The sequence below is a fragment of the Mauremys mutica genome, chromosome 22, assembly GCF_020497125.1.
Source record: "Mauremys mutica isolate MM-2020 ecotype Southern chromosome 22, ASM2049712v1, whole genome shotgun sequence".
Taxonomy (NCBI): Eukaryota; Metazoa; Chordata; order Testudines; family Geoemydidae; genus Mauremys; species Mauremys mutica.
The window spans coordinates 14,521,042-14,544,494 of record NC_059093.1 but is presented as its reverse complement, the minus strand read 5'-3'; the positions used below and the strand labels follow the sequence as shown (position 1 = coordinate 14,544,494).

Below are 23,453 nucleotides of genomic sequence, written 5' to 3'. Positions count from 1 at the left end.
GGGTGCCTTTTTTTCTGTATTTGCATAAATCTAGTACATAATTATAACAATTTTAGATAGTTGTTTATGTAATCTGAATACTTGACTCATTATTTATATCTGAGCATGTGAACAAACCATCCTGATGTGCCTTCACATGACAAAATAGTAGGCAAATATAATTATTATAAACTAATTATAGGTCCCTATTGTTTTCTTCCACATAATTATATGAATGTATATATGTCCCTTATGCCATTACTGTACTTGCTGATCTAAAAGGGCTGAATAATCAGCAGAGTACATCAGTGTGCGCTAATCTCATCTAAACGTAAGTACTTGACTTTAGAGAATGAAACGTGTAACGTAAATTGGAAAATTAAATTTAAAAAGAGAGCACTGGAATGAGAACTGAGTCTTAACTGTCTGGGTATGGAAAGTATTAAGGCTATAAGCAAAGCAATATGACCTCTGAATACTGATTTTCCCAGTTCTTACCATTGCACTCTGGCTTCGCTGAATCATCGTAGCATTTACTCCCCTTCTGCAGTGTCTGTGCTAGAGGCAGCGCACAAATGGTTTTTGATTGCCATATTCTGTCGTGCCTCTCCTCCTCCCTTTCAATAAGGATCCAAGCCACAATTTCCCCTCTCTCTAAAGCAAGGCCTAAAGTTGGTCGGGTCATGCAGAATCACACAGGTGGCCAACAGACTCTGCAAAATTGGAGAGAAGTGAGGTTGGGAGGAACAGTGACAGGGCCTTGTCGGAAGTTCCCACTCACAGGTGCTGCCTAGATGGGCCTGATGCAGGAATCACAGGGTGAAGTGCTATGTTAGGTCAGAGCAGATGATCACAATGGTCCCTTCTGGGGACCACGAATGTATAAGGCATTATGAGGGAGTGGGGTGATAGGTACAGTTTTCCCCCTTCTTCTCACCCTTCAAATTCTGATGTTTCAGAATGGCAGAAGAAATGATGCATCTCCACTCTAGGTCCCCGCCAATATTTTGAAGGGGTTGTGTTCCCGCATTTAAACAGTGAGCTCCACATTTTGGGGGTATTTTCTTGCTCTTTTCAGGGCACAGAGGAGAAATCCACATGCCCACGATTAATAAAAGTGCCTATTTCACATCTAGCACTTTTCCTCAGTAGATCTCAAAGCACTCCACAATCTTTTAATGTATTTATCCTCACAATATCCATGGAAGGAAGGAAGCATTGTTATCTCCATTTTACAGATAGGAAACTGAGGCACAGAGAGACTCAGTGACTTGCCCAAAGTCACACTGGAAGTCTGTGGCAGAGCAGGGAACTGAACCCAGGTCTTCCACAGCCTAAGCCAGTGCTCTACCACTAGCATTTCAGCTTATTGTAAGCAAAACCCTTTGGTCTTCTGATATTTGAACTCCTGGACTTGTTAATACTTTTGTGTTTCAACTGGGCACAGCAAACTGCTCTGTCACCCACCACTAACAGTACCTGATGCAGTCACATAGCACAATCAAATTTCAGACCAGTCCACATCTGGCAGCCCAAGAAGTAGCTTCCACAATGTATTTGAAAGCCTTTTGTTACAAAACAATCAAGTTCCATTCTCAAGCGATGATAGCTCTGGCGCTTCCTTGGAGAGCACCTTAAACCTTGTCCAGTTCTGGACTGTGCAGTCACACGCTTATGAAATTTGAACAAAGCCACCATGCATATTCCACTGTAGACATTTGCACACAAAAAGGGGCTCGGATTTTAAGTAAGCCAGAAAAGGGAATTCACTCCGGTCTGAATGAGATGGGGAGGAAAGAACCATAGTTTAAGTGCAGGAGTTCTTGCTTTTTTAAAAAAAAAATGATTTTTATACAGCCATAATGTTTGTGGTGTTATACAAAGAAGCATATTCATAGAAGCAAAATAGTCTGGGTGGATGGAAACAATATTTGGTTTGTTCTTGGTTTCACCCTGCCTGGAGGGTTTACAAGAAACCCAAAGAGAGAATGTTGATGGCCAAAACACTGACATTTTAATTGGAGAGGAAAATATTAAGGCTATTGACAAACACTGACATTGACATGTTATCATTTCCTGCTCCACAGTAGTAGCCAAAGACTATTGCTGGAACAGACTGCGAGACAAATAATCATTTAAAAACGTTTGGGAAAGGAAACTTTCTGGGGAAATCATGCCAGGCTAACCTAGTGAGGGAAAATATTGTAGTTAGTGAATTCATAGTTTAAAAAAAAATCTGGGTGGCTTGACTGACAACGGAATGTTTCGCACAGGTGTTCAGTGAGAAGAATGCTGGAAATATAATTGTGTAGAGCAAGGAGAAATTGCAGCATCGTGCATCTTAAGAACTGCTATAGAACCTTAGTAGCAGGGAGAGGAGACATGCAAAGACTTCGTAGACTGAAGTATTTCAATCCTCGCAGCACTGTTCCCACTCAGTCCACTTTCTAGTACTTTATCCATTGCTGCACCGTTTTTTGTTTTTGTTTTTTTTACTACTGCTTTCCAACAGAAGTTGTCAATTTCCACCAACTACACTCAGGAGGACTGGAGCAGGGATCCTCTAGGAAAGCTGGGAATTGCAAAAGATTTGTAGCCATGAATATGTTTGAACTTTGTTTAAAACATTCCAGTCGAGTGCATGAACATGGGAGCTGGAAAGGAACTCCTATGTCATCCACATACTTACTATTGATTAATACAAGAGCATACCAAATCTTTCTCTTTTTTTAATGTTCATATCTTGAGGCAGCAACAGGGCTAAGTGTTATACTCCAGCGGGGTCTTGATTAATGTGTTATGACAACTTAGTGCTGAAGGATTTAATTCTTGTTTGCACCTACCTTTTATTTTGGAACATTTAGACTTTTAAAATACTCCCCCCCCACCCCATTCATGTGAATCTTGGCTTGTTCTTCAACCCGACAAAATGCAAACGTTGGGTGAAAAAGAATTTACATTGTTTCTTTCATGTTTTACCTTAAAGGTATCATTTGAATTTAAACAGGGGAGGGGAAGAAATATTGTTTATCCTGCAAACGTAGTATACAGAGCCCCTTTTAAAATAAAACAGGCTTTAGGGCACAGGGGACAAGCTTTTATATTCAAAGACTCCTGCTTTTCCAGACACCAGAATCCAAGTAACCAAACCCCCCTGTGTAAGTCACCACCCTTCTGACCTTCTAAAGACTGCGGGGGGAGACCCACCCCTCTCTCTTTCTCTGAATATGCATTTTGTATTCGAGCCCCCTCTGCATCCTCCCAACCACTGTGTCAAAAAAAAAAAGTGGATGTTAAGGGGGGGGGCGGGAATGCTTTAAATCTTTTCTTCAAATCTCCAAATATCTGAAGTCTGAGGAACAAATTCAAAGCAGGCACGGACGCCCGAAGAGAAGTTAGAGAGAAATATTCTGTTCCATTCAAGCGCATCAAGGGTCTAGCTGAAGTCTTGTTTGGCTAAGGTCAGACGAGACTGGGTTCTCCAATAAAAATAAATCTCAAATTAATTATGGCCTCAAGCGAGGGGCCAGACTTTTGGAGCTGGTGCGCTGCAGTCTGTGTTTTTGGCCTTCAGTATTTTTTGGTTTTTTTCGTGCTTAACTTTTCAATAATTGTGGGGTGGTTTGGTTGGCGGGGAGAGGAGGCAAGGGAAGGGGGCTGGATTATTGGGACGTGGATCTCAAATAAAACCATCCAGGACAGTTTAACCACCTTTCTGCACAATTGTGTGCTAGCTTCAAAACTACCCTGTATCTTCTCCACACAACTTCCAAGGCACTCGATTTTAGTTAAGGGTTTATTAGCATCACACACCTTGTTTTAGGACTTGTGTTTCCAAAAATTCGTTGGTATTCAGCAAGAGCTATGGGTCCTGGGACCCGATCCTGCACTCCACTGCTCTGTTACATGGGTGGAAATCCGGAGGGATTCCAAAAGTAGTCCGATTTTACCCTTGTAGCTGACCGCAGAATTTTGGCCCCTGGGTTCGAATGGGAGTCTTGCCTGGGGCCAGAGGCTTGGCTTTCCTTCTTTGCTTTGTAAGAAAGTGGATTTTAAAAATACTTCGCCTTTCAGTTCTGCAGGGAAGTTAGTGCCACATCGCAACCCAACCCTGAAACTCCCATAGAAGTCGATGGGACCTTTTTCTCTAGTTAGGATTGCAGCAGGATCAAACCCCACTCCCCTGCCTCCTGCCCCTCCCCCTCTTCTGCTAATGCAGATCTAGGACTTATTTTTAAGAGGAACTTTTAACACAATTTATGGGAAATGGGCCACTTTCTAGGTACAGAGTCAAAGGGGGCTGGTTGACTAGTTCCTAACCGATTTCTTTCATTTGCTACAAAATGACGAAAGAGCTCAAAATCTTGCATTCTTAACCAGAACACAAGGTGATACTGTCTGATTACAACAGGCAACAAGATAGAGTCATGCAAATTAATACCCTACACGCTTTCAAACCCGCCGCTCAGGCCCAAATATGCTGCGATCGTTACTTCACCTTTGAAGAACACGTAGATGTAAAATAAATATACAAAGTTTGAAGTTGTGGCCAAAATATTTCTGCATAAATCGAAGACAAAAACACAAATACACATTTGCGGGTATCTCCCCATGCGAAAGATTGGCACTGGACTACAACGTGCCGTTAACTCCTTTGATGTTGGATATTTTAGGCTAAATATCATGGGCCAAATTCCAGCCTGGTGTATACCCCATTGATTTAAGTAGGGTTACACCCAGGGATGAGTATCCACCTCCTATGTGTGTGATCCTCCTTAAAGGATAAAGGAGGGCGGGGGGAGATGCCAGGAGATTATGAGCAACATTTAACTCAATACTTTAGACTAGAATTTCGTTTCCTTCATAAGTGTATTGAGAGAAGGGAGAGAGAGAGAACGAGAGCAAATTGTTTAACCTGCCTGAATGCAAACATTTGAAATCTGTTAAGGTAAAAACTATTGTAGGTGCCAAGATCAAATCATTTCCCAGTTGTCAGTAACTTAATTTTTAAAAAAATCAGATTTATTTTTTCTCTATAATTATGCACCAAAAAGCCGAGCATCAGATTAAAAGTTACACACATTTGCCAGAATTGTACACAAGCATTTCACTTTGAAATAAGCTTTGCCTTTCTCTGGGCATTAAAATATTAACCGTTAAGGATATCACATCCTTTATTATTATTATTTTATCCATTATTTGGAATTTCTTTCCCCTTGCACCGATTCTATCAAACTGCTAAATCCGAGTCGGTGCACATCAGTTGGGATGATCCAGAATTTGGCAAACCACATTTATGAATATCCCAGCCTTTTTCAAAAGTTTGAGATAACTTCAGGAGGAGGGGGTTAGAGAAAGTCAGGAAGCAAAACTTCTTCTGTTGCATTATTATGGGAAAATAATCGTGTGTTCAACTTGTCTGGTTTAATGTTTTACAAGTTCGCTTATTTTGTCTCGGGACTTTTCACCAACCCCCACCCCCTTTTTTTAAGACCAAATAGAAGGGTAATGGGGAGTGGCGGGTAGGAGGGGGAGAGGATGACAAAACAGTGTGTATAAATTATAGATCCAATCTATCAAGCAGCCCTAATATGCTTCAATTTGACTCATTTTCTTTAAGTCACTTCTAAGGAAATAGCTGTGGTATCATATTTCAGGTTTTTTGCAGTTAAATACTGAGGTATTGAGAACCAAAAAAAAAATCTCTAAAGTGTGTGTGTGTGTGTGTGTGTGTGTGTGTGAGAGAGAGAGAGAGAGAGAGAGAGAGAGAGAGAGAGAGAGAGAGAGAGATATTACTGTCTATATTCTTACATTTGTGGAGAAATTGGGATCCAAAATGATTTTTAAAGTGTGCCTACGTTTATTTGCTATATCTTGTCACCTTGGAGATGGCGCTATGACCAGGAATCAGTGTTTGTAAATTTCCGATTGTTTTTAATATATTTTGTACATTTCAGATTATTTTTTTTCACTGCAGTTCTTCAGAATCATCCTCTCTCTCCAGCCTGTAACCCACCAAAGAGAGGAGTCTATAGTTCAGTTTAAAGACCCAAGCGCCTTTTCCTTGGTCTTTGGGTGACATAGGCACTTTCTAGCGCCCTTTAGAGGGTATAAATCCTCTGTCTGACCGTACCCCCACCGTTACTGTTTGGAGGTTGGTATTCATGTTGCCCAGAAAGGAAATAATTTGGGCTTTGGGAGGATGCGTTTCATTCTTCTCCTTAACCTCTTGCTTTTCTGGAGCTAGCGGCTCCCATGTGGTGATACTGAAGGGGAAGTGGAGGAAAGAGGTTTTGGTGTTTAATTTGAGGTCGGGGGAGGAGAGAGAAAAGAATGAAATGGGGGATGAGGGAAGCAAAGGGTTAACCGTGATTTCTTTTAATTGAACTCCAGTTCTTGTGGCCCTAGGCACAGGGGGACCTGACCTCGCTAGCTGTATCCAGATGTGCTGCTCTCAGGGGACACCACTGCAGACCCCTGGATTGTAAAGCAGACAGGAGGGGGGGGTAGGAGGGGAGAGGGAAGGCGGTCGGTCGGTCCCCTCTCCAGCCGACCCCCCTTCCCCCTTTCCCTCCTGGCTGGAGACGGCCACAGTCGCTAGCAAACAGCAAGCCCAAAAGCTCCAGGTCTGATCACGTTCAGTCCCCCTGTCTCTGCCTCTGCACTGAACATTGTAGCTGAATTGATGAGGCTAATTTCGCAGGGGGTTAGAGGGAGGGGTCTGCTGTGCTGCCAGCTTTGCTCTTGGAGAAATAAAGTATTAATAAGGCGCCTCTGCTGCAGCTGACTAGAAACACGAGGGTCGTTTTGTTATTTTTGGGGGGTGCACATTAATGTGGATAGAGGTGTGACTTCTTTTTTTCCTGTGGTTGGATTAAAAATCAGGGGGGAAGCCAAAGACTGGACGCCACTGCACTGGATAAGGTAACCAATTCCATAAAGGGAATATGAGGTTGAAAGGACTCACAGGAGTGTCCTACCTGGGAATGGATTTCTTGGTTCCATCTCCCTGAATTACTGGCTTTATCTGTTGGATTCTCCTGGGGCTACAGCAGCTCGCATTGCAGAAGTGGGGAATGAAAAGATGCCAGACATGTTGCATGACCCTGTTGCTAGATGGTTTTGCTTGGGGTTTTTTGGAGGGGAGAGAGGGGTAGAAAGGAGCGTTTGTCTCTTTTACCTTGATTGTTGAGAAAGCTTTTCCAAAGCTTGGCTGGTTTGTTTGGATGGACTATTTAGGAGAGGAAATAAATGGCCTTTTCTTTGGGATCAATGTTCTATCGCTCTAGTTGGATGAAATATTGCATCTGGTGTCGTCTACTTTTTAGTTCCAGAAGAAGGATTGAGGAATGTGTCCCCCCCCCCGAGCCCCCCCTCCATGAGAGTAGCACCAAATTTGCCACCGCCGGGAGGCAGAGGGGCACTTGGGACACGTCTGGAATGTTATTTGCTGTTATTATTTTTGTCACTTTCCGGTTAGTAAACTAGTGATCCGTGGCTTTTTCGCTGGAGATAGCGGAGCAATTTGACTGGGGCCCTGATCCAAAGCCCATTGCAATGAAACGGGCAGTCTCCCTTTGACTCCACGAGGCTTTGAACCAGACCCCGAGGTTCAATCAATATTTCAAATGTGAACACTGATGGGGGGAAATGAAATGGCTTTAAATATAGATACAGTCGAATAATTGAACCCATCTTACTGTAATGCACTATTTTAAATGCCTCCCCCCCACACACACACCTTTTTAAAGCACAGTATACTTACTTCGACGTAGTGGAAGCTTTCACGGGACTTTTTCTTTTAAAGGGGCGAGAAAGCAATGCAAAAATACATGTTTTCTAAAAATAATGTTCCTTTCACAACTACAGGGAACTTCTAGTTCCCTTGCTTGGAAAGGCACCCAAATTGTATCTGAATGGGAGAAGGCACTTGACATGCTTACATTGAAGGGAGTTGCCTGCCCTGCATTATACTCATCGCTGTTTTCTGGTTATAGCTAGCACCTAATCTAGCCTTCCTCCCTCAGGCCAAACTCACTGGGATCGTTGCCCGAGTAAGGACTGCAGGAGGGGGACAGGAGCGTGTTCTAAATAGACCATTTAAATCGGTAATCTTTTCCTGTGTGCCCCAGACTGAATTATATTTACGGTCGTCCACCCCTTTCCTCCCCCCCCCTTAATTTTGCCTTTGACTGGAAAAAGCATTAATAAAAAAATCTGTGGGAAGAGATGGAAATTCAGTGACTCAGGCTACTTGGCTTCACACACACACACACACACACACACACACACACACACACACACACACACACACACACGTTACACTAAACTTTATGATGACACTCAGTGCGTGGTAATGCAGCCCGTGCTGCGAAGCGGAGCTCCACTGGGCTGGCAGACAAGAGCTACCCCCAAAGAAACCGCTATTGTTCTGCCCCGCTCTTATCTGAATGGAGCAAATATCCTGGATGTAAAATACAGATATAGTTTAATCGAGAAGGCAGGACCAGCGGGGAGACAGAATGTTTCCTCCTCAAGTGACTTCACTTCCCAAAATTAGCAGAAAAAAAAGTTTCATCCGGTTAACTGTCTCTTTTTCGCTCCGCTGCACCAACCAAAAGTAAAAAAGAGCGAGCGAGCGGAGGAAAGGAAAGTAAAATCATTGGAAGGGGGGACGAAAAGCCAGCGCGAGAGGAAGGAAGATAAGAACTTCAGGGGGCTTCGGTTCCAGGCTAAACCGGGTCAATGTGTGGAATATTGGTGGAATCGGCTGGAGATTATTCTCGATGGACGGAACTATTAAAGTAAGAGGAATATCGGGGGGCGAGGGGGGGATCAGAGGGGGCGGTTGTGGGGAGGAGACGGCCCCCACTCCAGGAGGGCGTGGGGGAGGGAGGGCTGCGTTTTGGAGCGGTGCGCGTTTGGGGGAGGGACGGGGGAAGGAGAGGGGAGCTGGATCTCGTTCAAGCATTGATCCCAGGAAGAGTTGGTCCGTTTCTCCTCCTCCAGCCAGCCTCCCCCTTTCCTTGTCTTCCCCTTCCTGGGGCTGCGGGAGGTCGCGGTTGGGAGGGTATTGGCCGGCCAGCGCGCCGCGGGTGTCCCCCGGCCGCAGTGCGCACGGCTGGGGCAAGGCGTGGAGGCGGCGGGGTGTGTGTACGTGGGTGGGTGGGGGTTTATCTGACTTGCGATCCGTTTATTTCGGGGCATTTGCCCCGGCTAGGAAAGGCGGGCTCCCCCGCCCCGGGAGCGGAGGGGGCTGTCAGATCGCTGCAGGAAAAAGCCGGGGGCTGGCTGTGGGTGGACCCCGGGTAGCTGGCGATGTGGCTGGGCGATGCGGAACCAGCGCCGCGCTCTCGGGAGGAGGTCTCAGTCCCTGCTTGGCCTGCCCGCTGGTTTGTGAAGCAAGCCACCCTTGCGCCGCCAGCAGCAATGACAGTTTTCTCCCCAGCGCCACTTGCGCACCCATGGAGGAGACGCAGCCGGTCTTTGCGCTCAGTTGGGTTGAACTTTGGATTCAGAAGCGCCAGGGGGAGGGGGACAGAAAAACGCGTCTTATTTTCAGCACAAACTAAAAGTGCCTGGGGCTGGCGCAGGGGATCGGCTCCCAGGCTCGCCCCAGATGTCCCCCCACATGGTTAGATGTCAGCAGGGTCTGATTTCCCCACTTTTGGCCAGGCCTGGTTGAAACGCCGCGCTCCGAGGGTGGCCGGCTGCCTATTTCCCTCGCCGTTCTAGTCGAGGGTGGGTGTACCAGAAACCGTTCTCTCTCGTGGCAAAGCACCAAAATCTTCCTGTGCGTTTCTAAGCCATGGCCATTGCAATATGCTGTGGAAGTTCAGTCCTTACTCCCTTGTGAGACAGGATCAGGCGCACAACAGAGCAGCTATTATTGCAAGCCGAGTTGCATCCTGCCCCCCAGCTCTGCTGCGAAGGGACTTGTGCAAATTTGTGATCCTCTCTCTGAGCGTTTTGGTTTTTTTTTTAATTTCGCTCTGCAGCGCAGAAGCAGTTGCAGCAGACCCGACTTGAAGCGAGAGACGCTGTGGGTGTGTTTGGGTTGGAGGATTTCGAAAGATGCCTATCGCATGGGTGGGGTGTTGATCTCTGAGGTCTGAATTTTTTGCTGACCTGGGGGAAAAGAAACTGCAAACTGGCAGGAACTGAAACTTCTCCATTAGGTTACAGATTGGAACAAGTGTAAAGTTTGGAAGAGTCTCCCCACAGCCCGGGTTCTCAATCTTTTTCTTTCGGAGCCCCCGCTCCTATCACATGCTATAAAAACTCCACCCCTGCCTGTGCCAAAACAACTGTTTTCCTGTATATAAAAGCCAGGGCCGGCGTTAGGGGGTAGCAAGCAGGGCACAGAAAGCTTAGTTGCCACAGGGGGGCCCAGAAAGCTTAGTTGCTCCGGCTTTGGCATCAGCCCCTGGTGGCGGGGCCCCTGCAAGCCTAATGCCGGCCCTGCTTGGCAGATCCCCTGAAACCAGCTCATGGCCCCTCAGTGGGCTCCAGACACCAGCTTGAGAACCACTGCCTGAAAGGAAAGGGGGTGGGAGGAGGACAGAGATGAAAGGGAGCAGGGAGGAAAGGAGGAATGATGGGTGGAGGGGAGGACTGAAAGTCAAAACACTGGAGATATGGCTGGAGTAGTCCAATTCTTTTCTCTTCAGTCCTACAGAGAGGACAGCCCCAGTCAGTGTCTCTCTATGGAAGATATTTACGTGATTCCCATCGCCTCACTACCTGTGCATCTCATAGCACCCCTGTGAGGCGGAGAGGCGTTATTTTTATTCCCAGTTTACAGCTGTGGTACTGACACACACTGACTTGCTCAAGTCACACTGGGAATCTGCATGAGAACAGGCACTTGGATGGAGGTCTCCTAAGTCCTAAGCTCTGTTCTAACCACTGGACTGGCCTCAGGGTCTTCTATTATAACCAATGGCCTATTTCCTTCCAATCTGAAATCAGTAATACCCTGTTTAAAGAAGCCCTATTGTTTGAACTAAGATATTAGAATTCAAGAGTTCTGCCCCCAGGCATTGCCTGGCCTGCCTTCCTGTGCCTCACTTACCCAGTCTGTAAAGTGGGGATAACACTGACCCGCTTTGGTAAAGTGCTGTGAGATTTGTGGTTGAAAGCTGCTCCATTAGCTCCCTGGGGATACAGGTGAAGGGCAATGGAAGAGGGAGGATGTGGCTTGCTTAGGCTGCTGTAGCATAGCATGCCTGGAATGTCATGCACAGAGCAACCTCAGAATTAGTTGAGTGCAAGGAGAGCTTTAAACACCACCTACACTGCCTTGTGTATTATTCCTGAACCCCAGACTCTGGCCCAATGGCTTTAATAATGTGTATCTGGGGGTCTTTATAAATGTTTGTCTCTTCAAAAACCCAATCCATTATTAGGGGGACAAACCCAAACATATACCACATTCCCCAGGGAATCATATTTGTGTCTAACTCTGGAAAGGATTTTGGAGAGGCTGGTATGAAAGATGATATCCAGAATAACACTATGTCTTGTACTGAGTGGGCAGTCAAACATGTAAATCTTATATCTTAATTGACTTCAGTTATGTTCGCGTTCTGTAAATGGCAATGCCAGAAGGTGACTGGGGGAAAATGAATCGGGTGTACTCTCTCCAACTTGTTCCAACTAAATAAAACAGTTTTAATTCATACCTTTAGTTACTTCAATACAAATTTGCATGCGCACAGTCTTATTTTGGATTAAGAGTGTCCTATTCTGATTTAGCTGAAGTTGATTTTTTTTATCCCCTTACATTAAATTAAAATGGGAACATTTTTCTTCTGAAATGTGTCCCACACAAACTTCCACCAAAATAACTAAAGATGCGAATTAAAACCAAATTAGCTGTTTCACTTCTCGTTAGTGTGTAGACAAGACATGAGAGTGTTCTTCTGTCGTGCACAGTGGTGTACGTTCACCTGGCAAAGGCCTGTTGTTACTAAAAAGCACATTTGGGTGACTGTCGCTCCCCTGTTGCAAAAAACTCAGTTTGCAGCACTTTAGCAGACATAGGAAAGACTTAGACCATTTAAAGGGCATACAGTGAAAAGCCCACATCACTCAAATGAGCAATGACAACCATCTGCCTCTTTTTCTCCCCTATACAAGTGTGTGTAGCTCGTGTGTTGGTGCCACTGCAGCCAAGGGTGTGGTGGGATTTCTATTGCAATCACTGTTTCTTGCCACTCGTAAACCGGAGGTGTTCATACTCGCTCTGAAACCTGGCCCACAGGGCCTCAGACCAGGAACGTGTTTCTTTTTGAGAAACTTGGTTTAAAAATCTGTCTGGCCATTTTAAAACTCCCTGGCTCTAACCTTTTCTGGCAAGAAGACTTTTGACTCCACGTGCAAAAGCGTTAATTTGCAGGTGGAGAAAATAGCTGACACACACACACACATTCATCACTCAGGGTGTCTTTCTGTGTGATCATTAAAAAACAGCTTGGACTTCAAACACATGACATTTGCAAGACATATGTTCTTAGACCCCTGATCCTGCAGTCCTTATTCAGGTGAAACATCTGCTTGAACTGCAATGTAGACTTTCAATGGATGATCAAAAAAGTTATTACAGAAAGCTATTAAAAGTTATTTAAAAAGTTAAATGTTATTACAGAATATTCTTAGTAGCCCCTTCCTAGACAGGGATATTTTAACATTATGACTTATTTTACTGGGTCATTTCCCCAAAGAGACCTGTACCCAGATGTATGACTTGATCAATGGAATTTCTGCCTGAGTAAGGACTGCAGGATCATGCCTCAAACCTGTGCACTCTCCACTCCAGATATTTAAACAAAGGTTTAGATTCTGCTTCCATGGCAGCCAAAGGAAATTTTTGTCAATGACTTCAGTGGGTTGCGTGCAAGAGCAGGCCCCAAATAATTAGCACATAAAATATTCAGATTAGAAAAGTTGAGCATGTCCATTAATAAACCCTAGGGAGGGATGGTGAAGGCTACTACAGTAAGGGTTATATTCCCCTTGGTGTGTTGGCCACTCTGCATGCCCTCGGCACCAGGGAGGAGGGTCTCCATGACAGCCATGCTGCTCTGAAGAGGAGACAGTGAAGAGGCTGGCAGGGGAAGGCTAGAATCAGGGCTGACAGGAAGCCAGTGATTCAGGCCCCCGGCACTAGCAGCTCTAGGATTGTGCCCATTGCTGTAGGCTGGCTTGCCTGGAGTGGGAGGCTGTGCTGCTGTGGCACATTTCCCTTCCTCATTCCCAGCTTTTAACCGCTATGCAACCCAACCGCTTAGGCTTTGGGCCAGCGGGGTTTCACCCGGAGGTGCTGCACTGCTGTGGCGTTCACGCTAAGAGGAAGTGGACACTTTGCTTGGTAACTGGCACTTCTTGAGGGTTTCATACTTTTATTTATTTATTTAAAATGTTCCGTTACTCTTGATAGGAAGGGGGAAGAGACAGAGAAGGGCTCCTAATCCTCCTGTGCAACATGCGTGTTTAAGGAGCAACCCAGAGGCGAGTCAGCAAATCAGAGTAGAATTGATTCATTAGAATGTTAAGGGAATCAAAAGCAAGAAGAGAAGAGCAAGGGGGAAGGTTACATTTCCTGGAAAGATTTGAAATGGCATGACAAGCTGATGAGATACTGACCCTTGTGACAATTAGACAGAAGCCATAGTTTAATGCATTATCGTCTCCTCTTGCGATCCTTATGCAAGGCCTCCCCTTGATTTGAATTCACGTTTTCTCTTCAGGATCAGGCCCTGAGTGTATACAATACAGCTTTATGTCATGGAGCATCTTGATACAAATCTCCACTTATAATGTTAGCGGGTAAAGTAAAGTACTTCTATAACTCCACAAGATTGACTTGCAGTTGTAAAATAAATGTATGTCATCTTGCTCAGGCTTATGTGACCAGGTAATGAAAGACCCTATGTCCAATCTCATGTGCACGTGAGCTGGAGAGTTAAAGGACCCACGGGAGACTTAACCTCGGATTTCCAGACATTTGTGGTTTTGTTCGACACCTAACATGGCGGTAGCATAGTGCTAGTATTTGTGTGGGTGAGCATGTGAATGTGCGTCTGTGCCTGCTTCTGTGAAATGGGCCTGATTTATACATTTAGTTCCACAAATCAGATCTGAATCCAAATGTCCCAAAAAGGTGGAGGGCTGTTGTGATCCATTATTCCAGCTATACCTTGTGTCTCTGTGTATGTATATATATAGGGGGTGAGGATAGGGATATATAACATTGGCATGAACAAAGACCTAAATGTGAGTGTGCATACTGGGTCCTGATGTGTGTGCATAGCTGCTGTCTGAGGGACTTGGGTGGTAGGGATTTCCTAGTGTGCAAATATTGACTGACCCAAAACGGTGGGTGCAAATATACATGCTGTTTTTTGAAAATACGGCTTAGAATAGCAACATGCAAATGAACCATTTCCAGAACCGGCAGAAAGTGACATTAAACTGCGGGCCTGGTTCTCTGCTACCCTGCACCTTGTGTCATTATTGACACAGGTGCAAGGGGAGTGCAAAGTCCATGTGAATTTTTACCATTCTGATTTAAGAGTCTTTCACGCTCATTTGTGCACTAGTATAAATGACAACATGAGGTAGAGGGCAATGCAGAGGCTGGCATGCAATGTTCAAAATATCAATGCCTTTAAAATGGTGATGCAACAACAGCCTATTTTCTCTCTTCCCCTCTTTACCCGTGGCCACATAATTACTGATGTGCATCTGCCCAGTCAGTAACAGCAGTTGAAAAACCCGCCTCTTGCATGGAAGCGACAAGGACTTAACCCCAAGAGGATTTTCCTTCAACTCGGGCACAAGGGCTTGAACAGACAGAATATCCTCGTCATAGGTTAATTGGAGAGGCGTCCTGATTGTCTTCTTGTTCTTTAAGAGGCCACTAGCCTTGGGGATGTTGATACAGTCATGGGCTCAGGCCCATAAAATATCCTGTTAAATGAGAGACTGTATTTGAATATACAGAGTTCAGCTAGGCCAACATGTTTAAATGCAAGGGTCTAAAGTTAGGCACCTGAGTGCACCTAAATAAGCAGCCTGGCTTGCAAAGGTGCTGACTGAATGTCTACAGCTCCCACTGATCTCAGTGAATGCCCAGCTCCTCTGAAAATCAGGGCCTTACTTAGGTGCCTGAATATGGTTTTACATGCCTAACTTCAGGCCCCCACATAGGAACAGTCTGGCTGGGATTTGCAAAGCCAGCTAGGGGACTTAGCTGCATAACTCCCAGTTAAATGAATAGGAGTGACACGGCTAAATCCACCTCGTCCTCTTTTAAAATCGCAGCCTCTGCCTTTATCTCAGTATCGATAAGTGGTATCGAACACACTTCCACTCACCTGTCACATGGGAAGAGGGAAGGAGTTTTATTTACGGTGCAGTAAGGAAATAGCTCTTCCTTGGCCCCCCATGTATACCAAGCTTTCTGTCCTTTCCTGCTTCATTCTTCCTAAACTTCAGCTCAGCAGTCCAGCAGGACACACCATTCTGTGGAAATCATAATGCACAACATTAGGCCAACTGGTTTACATACATAGGCCTTGATCATGCTCTGAGATCTACCATGTGGAGAAATGGGGCCCATTAGAGGGGGCTAAGAGGGAGGGTGTTCTCTGACCTTTGAGCAAGGTTTTCACACTTGCGCAAAGCACAGTAGACCATGGAGCCGAGGGGGAAGAGGAGACAGTAGCCCTGAGTAGTAGTAGTTTTTAAGTTTTAGTCCTGGTCTGCCAGAGCCATGTGGAGTATCCCTCTGGCTGCGTGATCACATTGACTTGGCTGTCCCCCCATCCACATGGACGGGCAGCTGGGCCAGATGCATTTGTGACACGGCGCATGGGAAGTCTGTTCCTGTACAACAGAGCACAGAGGAGAGCATCCAAAACTTGACGGCACCGTTCATGCACTGAGTGGGTAAGAGAGAAGGGAGACCCCCCTGGCTGAGGGAGACCTGGGGTCCCTGCAGGGGAGCGGGGACACAAGACGAGCAGGGCTGGAACGGGGTCTCTGCCACAGGAGGGGAACTGGAATTAGCCCCCCAAGAAATATCCGACTTGGTGCCAAAGATGTGGATTCCAACTGACCTCATGATCAGGACCATAAAGAATGGCCAGATCCCAGGTCAAATTTGAAGCTGCATCTCCAGGAATCAGACCCCCCAGCCTGTCAATCGCGCAGATGCAGTCAGAATAATGGAGATCCTTTTGTTAGTCATTTGCTGATTTCTCACCCAGCAAAAACGGCCCTTCTTCGCCAACGCTGGTTTTGATTTGCAAAGGGAAGGAGGGAAATTAGCAAAAGTACAGTATTCTAAGCTAACTGATGAGCAAAAATAAGATACCCAAGTGGGGTATGTGGGTCTCGGTGTAAGGTGTGGTGAGAAGTGGAAACTGATTTCATTTGCATTGAAAAGAGGATTAATTCTTATTGAAGCCAGTTTGCAGTGGATTTTTTTAATATATGTATGAAAAGAAGCAAAGTAAGGGGTTAACAAAAAGTGAAATGGTCAGTTTTTACAGCGAGAAACCCAGTTTGGCTCTCTGGTTTCTTCTGAATAGCTCTTCTTGTTGTTCCAAGCTTGATTGACTTATAACTGCATCTGAACCTACTTCACATCAGTTCCTTTTATCAGCCCAAGTGAGACTTCCTGTGCTCCACAGTCTGGTTTCCTGATGTATTTCCTTTTTCCTTTTAACAGAACAAAGGAAACTATAACTCCTCAGCTGCTCCTGTTCCAAATCTCCTCGGGATTTCACATAACATTGACATTGAACATTCATCTTTTTCTCTGCATGCACTCTGAGCCATCTTGCCCAGTGTGCTAGAGCCCTCTTCATATTTCATAGTGTTTTGCATCACTGACAAGAATCAGTTTGCTATTGAAATGCAGCCACCTCTGGGCAGCAGCGAGGCAGACAAACCACTCTAACATCAGGATGGGGAAGGGACATTTTGGCCAAGATTTCCTTATTCTATCGAATAAAGAGATGGGGTCTGTCCAGGGAAACTAGGTAGACAATCAGTTGTGAATGTGTCATAAAAAAACATACACAAAATAGATGGCATGTAACTCAGTTTATCAACCTTGGAAGCATGAAGATATCTGTTGGCATTTGAACCTGTAGCTAGATATTTTAGCCATGGTACCAATTTCCAGCTGCTGGCAGAAATGTCCCTTAATGGCCATACACATGCTGGGTAAAGCAGCATAACTGTGTGCACATGCTCTGACTGACAATGCCTCTATTCCTAGCAGGAATGAGCTGATGTTACTTCGCAAACTCAGATTTTCTCCCTTGCCTCTTATTTTTCATTCTTCTAACTTGTTGCTATTTAACTCTGTGATAATATTCCAGTCCTGCAAAGCACTTAAGGATACAGTGTGTGTGTGTGACAGGTGCTGCAAAGGCAAAGTCAATTTGTACTGCACGTGGCCTGCCACTCTGTTGTCTATGGGTGAGAACGACTTTTCCCAAGATGCTGCAACTCCTTACTGCAATATGTATTGCTCTGCTGAGCTACGCTGGGTATTTTGTGTTTGTGAACCTCACAAATGGGCTCTGGCTTGCTAGTCCTTATAATAATCCTACGTTCATGGCAATTTGAGACTGACATTCCATTATAAAGAGACACAACATGAGGCACTGCTCATCCACAATTCCCACTGAGGTCAATATGATTTTGTGTGTGCTCTGAGTCCAGCAAGATCAGGCCCTTTAGCATTCAGATATTTAGAAGAGTTGTGAGAGGAAACCGTGCTGGAATGGCAGCTTTCCGTTGCAGTACCAGAAAGCTCTGTGTGTGTAAGAAAGAGAAATAGAAGCAGTCAAGCAGAGACAGGGCTTTTCAGAAGGAAGGATAGTTGTGGTCCGAGCTCCATTTATTCCAAACCACTAAAGTTCAGCAGGGCTTAAGATGAAAGTGGGACCTTTTTTCTATCTCTGTCACAGAGCAAACTAGGGTAGTTTTGCTTTGGGTCTTGCAAAAGCAATCAAGCCTTAAAAAAGGGGTGGTTCAGATCCAGGGGTCATGTTATCCAAACCACCAAAATTCAGAGGCCAGGAGAATGTGGAACTGGATATAAAGGTCCTTGGTCTTGCCTTGTTTCTAATGTGTGGGTTTTTAACGTATGTGGTGCGTGATTTTACCATTGCTCATCGCCACCCTCCCATGTAAAAATAGACTGAAACAGAGGGAGTACTCTCGCCATGCCATCTAAGGAGAAGAGAGCAGTGGGGGATAGAGTGATCAGATATCCCAATATTAGGGGCTTTGTCTTATACAGGCAACATCCCCCCCCAAAAAAAACCAAGTGTCCCAGTTTTTCTCACTTGCTATCTGGTGACTCTAGTGAGGAACCATTGCTCCCCCAGTCAGAGAGAGGAGGGGGAGCTGTGCTACTTTAACCCCTGGGGAGGAGTGAATAACACTGCCTCCCCCCAACCCTGAACCCCAGATCAAACCTACTCAGCCCCTGCTCATTGCTAGAACCAAATATGAACCAACCCTCTTGCAGGTTCCAGAGTGTTTGGTTGAGTTTTTCTCCCATTATGTGTTATTTCATAGAAAATGAGCATTTTCTGTCTTTTTTTTTTTTAATTTTTTGGACCCTCCAAGATAATTTCATAGAGGCAGGTTAGCATTTCTGTTACATCCTGCATATTTTTAATATAGTCTCTGTAGAGCCGTATTCACTTCTGTGAAACCCTATTGGTCGTGTTGCAGTTTAGCTTCTAGGATCTGCTTAGAACTGAAACCCGAAGTTGTTAGTCATACCAATAATTAATAAGACTATCGTTGCCCCTAGAGGCCTCAACCAAGATCAGGGCCCCATTGTGCTACTCGTACACACAGCAAAAAAAAAGTGTCCTGGAGACTTAACAATTTAAATAGACAAGGAAGACAATGGGTGGGAGAGAAAACAGAGTCAGGGGGTGATTTGTCCAAGGTCACTGTCAAAGCTGGGAATAGAACCCAGGTGTCCTGAAACCCACACCAGTACCCCACTCATTAGAATATCACAGTAAAGTATCACCCGGTACATTTTAAGCCAATCCTCCACTGTAGGATTAATGGTCGAAGGGCCCATGGAGGCTCCCCCAGTCCTGCAGCACCCCGTAGCACAGTTGTGAAAGGATGGCTTACCACTAGTCCTTTCACTAGACTTACCACTAGCCCAGTGAAAAATCACTTGGTCAGGAATTAGAGTGAAATATGCACAGCACCGGAAAGCACCTTGATTTCTGTCTGTAAATTGGTCCTGAAAGGCTGAGACTCCTCGTGAGTAGTAAAACTTTACATGGGTGCATGTGCCTTTGAGGCGTGCTAAAAATCTAGCACGAGCTTTGTGTTTTGTTGTGAGTCACGGGGCTACAGATTCTGAGCGCTGCAGGGAGAAGTGCTCAGATAAGTCGGGACGACATTGGGAGCCTGATCTTTTGCTCCCACTAGCAAAATTCATGCACGTGATCCTATCCTCACTGGGCTCACTCAGGCTTCAAGTTAAGCAGGGGTTTAAGTGCTTTGCTGGATCAGGGCCAGAGTGCTCGGCATTTTATAGGAACGTGGCTCAAGTACCACGGGGCAGGATCCACAAAGGTGCTAAGGTGCCTAAATCCTGTTTTTTTAGGAACCACGTTGAATCACAACATTCTCACTTGGCTGCTGCCGAACCCTGTAGAGGCCTAAACTCACTTGGCACCTACGTTTTTTTCCTCACTGTCGGTGCCCGGGTGCCTGTCTCCTATCTGAGCATGTGCACGACTGCCTCATGATTCGCAAACAGGGAAAGACGGGTGTTTGGCTGCCTAGGCCGTGTGCAGGGGCCCGATCCGGTAGGTGAGCTCTGAGCATGCCTACTAGACTGGGCACCTCAGACAAGTTCACACAAACCAGCCAGGGAGAACCTCCCTTATACTATTGAGCCTTGTGGATAGGGTACTCACCCAGCAGGTGGGAGACCGGGGTTAAGTCTCCCTTGTGCCAGAGAGAGTAAAGGGATTAGAACAGGATCTACACCTCTGTGAGTGCTCAAACCACTGGGCTATAGAACAGTGGTTCTCAGACTGTGGGTCGGGACCCCAAAGTGGGTCACTTGCTCAGGCTCAGGGCTGAAGCCAACGCCTGAGCCCGACTGCCTGGTACTGAAGCCGAAGCCTGAAGGCTTCAGCCCTGGGCGGTGGGACTCTGGCTACAGTCCCCCCATTCGGGGATGAAGCCCTCAGACTTTAGTTTCAGCCTCCCACCCCCCCATCCACCCCCGCTGGGGTGGCAGGGCTTGGGCTCAGGCTTCGGTCCCCCTTCTTGGGGTCGTGTAGTAATTTTGGTTGTCAGAAGGGGGTTGCGATGCAATGAAGTTTGAGAACCCCTGCTATAGAATTCACATGGAAGTATCCCATTTTTTAACAGCAGAGATTGAGGGAGCCCTAGATCAGAACATCCCATAGCCTAGTGGGTCAGCATGCAACATAGACAGCCCAGCACTCATCTTCCCCTCATTCATGGATCACTAGCAGTGCTAGGTGCTTCCCTACAGCCCGGATTTAGGCACCTATTTCAAAGGGAGGGGCAGGGCTTAGCACACCCCCAATCTGGTCAGCATCTCCCATTGGCTAGCTTTGGCAGTTCCCTGCCTAGCGTGCTGGCTTTGTGGATCACAGCATAAGGCACGTATCTCTCCCCTTCCATCATGTCGGGGGCTTTACTCAGGCTTTGTGGATCAAAGTGGTGTTCCTGGGATTTTTCTAGGCACCGTGGGTGCCCGGCATTTCAAGGCCTACACCCTTTTGTAGATCCCAAACCATGTATCTGAGTGCCAGGCATGTGACTGAATTTACCCTCATGACACCCCCCTGAAGAGAAGAACCATCCTCCCTGTTTTACAGATGGGGAGCTGAGACACCAAGAAATTAAGTGTCTTGTCAATATCACACAAGAAGTCTGTGTCAGAGCCAGAAATGGAACCCATCCATGTCTCCTGAATCCCAGCCTAGTGCCTTAACTACCAGACAACCACGTGTGTGAATTTGTTCTCAATGTTTTAGCTCAGTGACTCATGGTGCCAAGATCATAGCTGAACTCTGAGACATCTATTCCAAATTACCTGCAATGGTATATGGCCCAAGCTTCAGCTCCCAACAGTCTAGCAGGAGATCAAGTCTGTGTGTTTGTTCTGACTTCCTATATTGTATACATTATTTCACCTATACCTTTGTGCTTCCCTGGTCATTACACAGAGATAAATTAACATAGGGAGATATGGCCAGAAATAAACTGGATGGTCTGAAGATCTGACTGTTATAACCGTTGCATCATAATCAAAACATTTTCCTCTGAGTGCTCGATGTGTCGATTCCTAGAAATGCTACAGGGCTAATTACCCACACTTGTTCTTTTCACTCCTTTGATACTTTTTATTTCTGCTAAACGACATGGTGTAATTTAAAAACCAACACTGTAGCACATTGAAATCACAATAGCGCGTGGTTCGTCTTACGTATCAAATAGGGGACGAATGGGAGTCTTTCAGTTGGCTTCGAAACAGGCCATAAATGTGGCAGTTGGAACTGAGGTCTGCATGCAGTGATGCTGCATCTTAGTTGCACAATAAGAACAGAATACCACGGGCTAATTTGATTGAAAACATGTGGCTGCATCACAGGGTTTCGTTCAGAAACAATAAAATTTCTGGCTCATAAAATGGCCAACATGAAAATGGTATAATAACGAAAATGAAATATTGAAAATGGATTTTTTAAAGCAGATTTAGTGTGTGTGTGTGTGTGTGTGCCTTTGACCTTCACCTGGTTCTTTTAGTGACTCAAAGTTGTGGTTGTCTAACATCTAGTTGGTGTCTGTGTTATATTTTATTTATTCTGTATTATTATTGATTATTATTATTTGTGATTATTTATTTCTATATTATTGGCTCAGGGCCCAATTGTGCTAGACACTTAGCAAAGGAGCAATAAAGAATTGGTGATCTTGGTTCCTAGGAGCCAGATATCCACCTTATAAACCCACCACTTCAGTTGTTACTAGATGCTGTCTCAGCCAAGGACTGACTATCTGATCTTGCACGACTGAACTCAGTGGGAACTTTTCCATTGGGATCATTGAGCACAAGGTCTGACTCTAAAAGTGCCATGGGGACTGGACTCTCCTACCTAGAGATGAACCCCTTAAGGCTGTACAGGGTTTCTCTGTCTAGGGTTTCTCTCTCTTGGGATATAAAACATAACACCAACATAAAAATGGCAACTCCAGGCCTATACTCCTCTGCCGGGAAGGAGCTAGCGAGTCCTCTGGATTAAATCTCGGGGAACAGGTAGTTTCTCTCTGCTGTGTGTCAGTATTAAAGATGAGGCTGGTCTCAGCCTGCTTTGCAGAGCTCTGCAGGACACACTCAGTCCAGCCTAGATGTAATGGGGAATCTGTGTGTACGTCCCTAGCATTTGTATAGGAATGGGGCAAGGTCATTAGCCACTGGGTGGAATTCTACCCTCTTACGGGTACAGAGTAAATCCAGTGAAGTCCATAAACCTAATCTTGCTCCCACTGAAGCCAATGGAGTTGCTCTGGATTTATGCCAGGGCATCTGAGAGAAGAATTTACCTCTCTTTAATGGAGGTGATGAGAGGTTACAAAACTGCTCTTCCGAGTGCTTGTGTGTGATCTTTACTTCAGGAAGGAGTTCTTGGGGTCATTTATTATTATTGTTCTGTATTATTTGTGTTACGCTGGTATCTTGAGGCCTCAACCTAGACCAGGGCCTGCCTGTGCTAGGCACTGTACATGCACATAGTAAAAGACAGTCCCTGCCCCAAATTGCTTACAGTCTAAATAGACAAGTTAAGGCACTAGACTGGGACTCGAGAGATCCGGCTCAATTTGTTGCTCTTTCCCATGTGGCAAGTCAATTCATCTCTCTGTGCCGCAGTTGCTGACTGCAAAATTAGGATAACAACACTCCCTTTGTTCAGCTCTTGTCTTGTCTATTGCAATTGGATGCTCAGTGGGGGCAGGGACTGTCTCTCGTTTTGTGTATCTACAGCACCTGGCACAAAGGGGCCCTGCTCTCTACAAGCGTAGATAGATTTTTCAGATTCATTATGTTCAGGAACTTGTGCTGCCCTGTGCATGAGTCCTGCTGAGTGTGTCTGTGCTGCTGCTCAACAGATACATGTGCAGAGCGCACCTACAGCTACAATTTCAGCTAAACCTAAATATCAGCTGGGGTTTTTTACACTTGTAGTGGCTACTGTTAGTTTAAAACAGTCTCTCTTCTTCAGTCAGACCCCTGCACCAATCCTCCTTTCTCTCCCACTGATCTTTCTTTCTTTCTTTCTTTCTTTCTTTCTTTCTTTCTTTTAATGAACTGCTCCAGGGCTGGTAGTTTCAGAACGAGCAGCTGCAGACATACAGAAAAAGTAAAA

At 45.5% G+C, this 23,453-nt stretch overlaps 1 protein-coding gene across 7 annotated transcripts in view; it reads left to right on the top strand.

Moving 5' to 3' along the window:
• FLI1 (Fli-1 proto-oncogene, ETS transcription factor) overlaps positions 1-23,453 on the top strand; it is a 114,897-nt gene that overhangs the window by 5,733 nt on the left and 85,711 nt on the right. The window contains exon 1 of one of the 7 annotated variants that reach the window (XM_044996919.1): positions 6,831-6,903. The exons of 5 other annotated variants lie outside the window; for them this stretch is intronic. Coding sequence is in view for 1 of the 2 variants with exons in the window: in XM_044996917.1 (XP_044852852.1) it covers positions 8,766-8,783 (18 nt within the window). In the remaining variant the exon portion in view is untranslated. Of the gene's footprint in view, positions 1-6,830; positions 6,904-8,375; positions 8,784-23,453 lie in introns of those variants that run through there. One more of the 7 variants, XM_044996917.1, reaches the window with a different exon arrangement.